General features: G+C 37.0%; 1 protein-coding gene across 2 annotated transcripts in view; it reads left to right on the top strand.

Annotated features, from left to right (window-relative positions):
* The window catches only part of LOC119568415 (glutaminyl-peptide cyclotransferase-like), a 33195-nt gene that overhangs the window by 26198 nt on the left and 1997 nt on the right, over positions 1-5000 (top strand). The window contains exons 3-5 of one of the 2 annotated variants that reach the window (XM_037916935.1): positions 1-62; positions 1682-1894; positions 4770-4934. The exon at positions 1-62 is cut by the window's left edge and continues 208 nt beyond it. In XM_037916935.1, coding sequence (XP_037772863.1) covers positions 1-62; positions 1682-1894; positions 4770-4934 — 440 coding nt within the window. The remainder of the gene's footprint in view (positions 63-1681; positions 1895-4769; positions 4935-5000) is intronic. The other variant, XM_037916936.1, reaches the window with a different exon arrangement.

Raw genomic sequence — 5000 nt, 5'->3', positions numbered from 1 at the left:
GTGCCATGATGCTCCACCTCGCGAAGGTCTTGGGGAAGAGTCTGGATGACAGCCGGCAGACGGTAGGGGGGTCTTCTTTCCGTACCTTTTTTTTTTCTTCCTTTCATTTTTTATTTGTTTCGTAAGATATTTTTGTTTTTGGTTTTATTTCGTTCTGTTATTTTATTTTTTTATTTATTTTGTTTATCTTTTATTTCATTTTATGTTTTTTAAGGTTTTTATTAGATCGATTTTTTTCTTTCTTATTTTTCTGTTGTATTTTTTGTATTAAAGAATTTTGTTAGAAAGGCATTCTTTCTTTTTTTCTTTCTTTCTTTCTTTCGTGTGTTTTAGAGTGAAGAATCAAGCATGCTTTTTGCCACACCCCATTTTTCATAGAGACTTGTCTTGCCGTAGGAACAAGAAAAGCAATGTTTCACCCGTAGTATCTGTGTCACTGTATTATCAGCACTTAAAATTTTCCTTTTTGTTTCTGAATGGTAGAAATGTGAACCTGATGGGAAATGCTTTTGAGTTTTCACAGCCATGGAAACATTTTGAACAGCTATTGGTAATGCTGTTGATCATGTTAAAAAAAAAATCTATGGATCATGGTAGAGAGAAAAAGTCACGAGAAATGTACCTTGTAAAATTTTGTTTTGTGTTTTGTATAGTCATTTTGCAACAGATAACATAATTCTTTGATTCAGTTTGGAAATCAAGTGCGTATTTTTTATTTATTTATTTTTTATTATTATTTTTTTTTAATGGGTAAATTGCCTTTCGTCAGAGGCTATATGTTCCACACAAGGCCCTTAGTAAGTAGGGAAAATTCAGATAACATTGAATATCATTTATTTTATATAGGAAGTAGGTTTTCATACATTTTACTGAGGATTTGAAGACATTATGTTTGATAATTATGAAAGTAAAATAACATTCATTGCTAAATCATGAATTTAATCTTAGGTTGACTAATGAGATTACACCGTATACTGTAATTGTAGTCCTTTGGCCTCTTAAATGTAAAACAGATACAACTTCCATGGCCTTCTGTCAAAATTCTCTTGAAAAAGCAGTAGATACAAGTTTGTTACACTAAAGCACCACCTATCGAATTGTGATGCAACGTTTAAACAATAAATTATTCGTAATTAGCATTTCACCCTATTCTTGGCGATGACTCAGCAGTTTTTTCTTCGTGGGATTGTCTGTTCATTTTCCTTTTAACCTCTAAAGGATGGGGAAACTCCATATGTGTGCATACGCCAGAAGAAATCATTGTCGGCAAAACTTTATAGTAAAGAAAAAAAAAAAAAAATCAGCAGTATAATGGGTCTTTTGATCTTTGTACCACACGGACCTGAGTACAGCCATGCTATGTAAAACGAGGCTAGAGAGAGGGAAGGAAGGGGAGACTCAGAAAAAAACTGATAGATTATTGGGAAAATTATTATATTAAATTGCCTTAGTTAAAGATCATACTTGATTGTGGGACTTTGGTGTGTAGTGTCCTTTAAAGGTTAAGGAAGAAGTTAAAACAGGAGAGATTCTGATGTAACAAGCTTTCATAACAAAATTGATACACTGATTAGTAAAAAACGATGCACAGGGTGTTATCATTGACACTGGTGCGCTGAAACCCATTTGCATTAGCTAGCCAACAGCGTGAAATTTTAAGACAGTTTTGCTCTGTTTGTAGTGTAAGAAGAAGAAGGGGAAGCCAGGAAAAAAATGTCGTAAAACGGTGCTCAAGAAAAAGTTCAGAAAACTCAAAACCTTTGCAAAAGAGACCCAAAGCAATGAAGCCTCCAATATGACCACGGAACCACAGGTGCCAAGAAAGTGTTTATGGAAAATTAGATGTTGTGCAATGCCAATGAAAAAATACAAGCTTACCTTTGTCCCATTGGTAGTGAGTATGTCTTCCGTCTGACGTTTTATTTAACGGGTGGTGTATAGTATGGCCCTTGGTGGCTGCGTATGTGTGTTCCCAAGCCCCTGTGTACCCCGGCAACTAACCCTAAACTAGTTTAACCTACTCTAACTCAACCCAACCTAACCCAACCCAACCCAACCCAACCCAACCCAACCCAACCCAACCCAACCCAACCCAACCCAACCCAACCCAACCCAACCCAACCCAACCCAACCCAACTCAGCTCAACCCAACTCAGCTCAACCCAGTCCCAACCCAACTCTAAAACTAACCCCAACCTAACTCAACCCAATCCATACACAATCCAACCCAGACTCGACTCTAAACTAACCCCAACCTAACTCAAACAACCCAACCCAGCCCAACCCAGGGTATGATCACTTGTGTGTCATGGCTTACATTCTGAACATTTAACGCTGAATGACTGATTATGCATTGCTTTTCACTGTATAGTGTGTGCACATGATATTTGAATGCACAATATTAAGAAGGATATTTGTCCTATTTTCTACCATGGATGTTATCGTGATCAAATTCATACATCAAACAGCACGACTGAACAAAGGGAATGATAAGTTAGTCATACGGTCATTAATTTAGCATTTAATCTCAGGCAAATGTAAACTAACAACTCTCCTCCAGACTTTGGAATACTGCAATTCACCTTCTCTTTTAGTATTTTAATCAGACAACGTTTGATACTTGTTTACATGAGTCGATTTTTAAAACTTGTGTAAAATGTATGTATTTATAAATTTCATCCCCCTCCCCCTTCCCCAAGAGAGACTCAATGAATTGTTGTATTGTAGAGTCAAGGGTGAGTTCCCAGTTTTTCATTTCCTGAGTCTGGATGGAATATAGTTGCCTTGTACCCTATAGAGTGAAAATATTAGTAACTCCATCCTGTTGAGCTCTGTTTTGACAACTTTTCACTCATTCTGATGTATATCTATGTCAAGGGCAAAAAAATGCCTGTCCATGGTGTAAGAGGCTAGGCTGGCAGCAGTGCATGAAGAAGGTATGTCTAGTAGAAATAGCTAATTCCCTATAAATATCAAAGATACCACCTCACTCTGAGGGAATCTGCAAGCCTTGAATGATGTTTGAAGCTTGAGGGTAGTACCGATATGTGTCAGTATTCGAGGCATGACGACAGTGTGATTTGAAGAATTGTAATGGTCAGGCTCATCACCTCAGCTCAGTGAAAAAGGGAGAATTAGGAGTTTCTGGTTTCCATTCTCTGTATTTTTTTTTTCCTTTTTCTTTCTTTTAATTTGTAGATGCTGTCCCATCTCCATTAGAGATATGGGGTACTCCTAGTTTAGCCTTGTTCTCCATGGATAGTTTATATGCTTAAGCTGCTGGCAAATACGTAGATATTACATCTGAATGGGACTATTTAGGCATAGGGATCAAGTGACACCCTCCCCATTTCTCATCCCAGGCAGGGTCACTAGACATACATGATACTTTCATAGAGCACTCGATCATGGTGATATTACAGTTGAAAATAGGACAAGAACCCTTATTTCAGGGATTGTCACTGTATATGGCCCAGACTTCGGATGTGAGTTTTTTCTCTTGCCAAATGTTTTACAATGAATGGTGCAAAAGTTGGTCCATGCTCACTTTTGGCCTCTTGGCTTTCAGTCTAAATGGCTGACATTGAATTATATATCTCTTATTGATTAACACTGTATATTGGTTTTGCCTTTTTAGTATATATAATTTTTCAGATGTTTTACAATGAAAGGCATAAAAGTTGTTCCCCAAACAACTGTAGAAGATGGCTTTTAGTTTGAACGTCTAATACTCAATGATTTAATACTCATTGCTTTTCAGTGAATCATGTTTGACTTAAACACACAAAATTGTGTGTGTATGTGTGTGTGTGTGTGTGTGTGTGTGTGTGTGTGTGTGTGTGTGTGTGTGTGTGTGTTTTTTTGTATGTTTTGTGTGTGTGTATGTATGTATGTATTTACATACATACATGTGTATGTATGCATTTATGTGTATGTGTATTTACAGACACATACACATTTTTTAGGGAGAGAGAGACAGAGACAGAGAGAGACAGAGACTGAGAGAGAGACAGAAAGAGAAAGAGAGAGAGAGAAAGAGAAAGAGAGAGAGAAGTGAGAATGAAAAGCAAGAGAGAGAAGACAGACAGACAGATTATTTTTCAGAAATGTAGTAGTAGAGGAGATACTGCAAAGGCTTTACTTCTGTGTAGAGGCTGATGCAGAAGCTTTGCAAACAAGGAAACGGAGAAACCTCTAAGAAAATATGAAAGGCTGGGGATGATTAACTCTAATATCTCTATAATTTAGTATTGTTCACAAATAGCTGTCGATAGTTTAAAGAAAAAAGACTCGAGGGGTGTAGATGAAGACTGTCTTTAAGGAGCATAAGAAAATGTCAAAAAGAGACTTATAATTTTGGAAAGAGAAAGTTTTTTTTTTTTAGGGAAAATAGAGGTAGAGTTGCCTCTCAAAAAATTCTTTACCACCTAATGTTCTGCTGATGTTTAAATCATTCCCAATATTTAGTCCATGTTTTTGCTAGAATGATATCTGGTGCACGTATTCACCACTCGTGTCCTTCATTATATGCCTGTATAGCTAATTAAGCTACTATGTGCTTTGTTTTGTTTAATAGGAAGTACTGCACGGGGTATAGGAAATTCAGGCAACTACACCTCTGATAAAGTGAAAGTTATAGGTCGATCATTCCTAATGGATATGACATGGTCTTACATCTTAAATGCACATCGTCACATTTCATTGATCCATTGTAGCATCTTTTATAATTTTGTTAGGTAGTTACAGCTAGTTGTATATTTTTTTTCCAGCAATCAGACCTGACCCTGCAGTTCCTCTTCTTCGATGGGGAGGAAGCTTTCCGAAGGTGGTCCAAGGATGACTCCCTTTATGGTGCTAGGAATTTAGCAGCAAAATGGAAGCAAAACTTGTATCCAGCAAGGAACCGTGATGGAACGAATCACTTGCACAGGATTGTAAGTAATGTTTAATCATTTATTTATATGTTTTTCTCTATACCTCCCTCCCTTCTTCCTTCCCTC

Source organism: Penaeus monodon, chromosome 43, assembly GCF_015228065.2.
Source record: "Penaeus monodon isolate SGIC_2016 chromosome 43, NSTDA_Pmon_1, whole genome shotgun sequence".
Lineage (NCBI taxonomy): Eukaryota > Metazoa > Arthropoda > Malacostraca > Decapoda > Penaeidae > Penaeus > Penaeus monodon.
The sequence above is the reverse complement of the archived record's forward strand: the minus strand, read 5'-3'. Positions and strand labels throughout refer to the sequence as shown.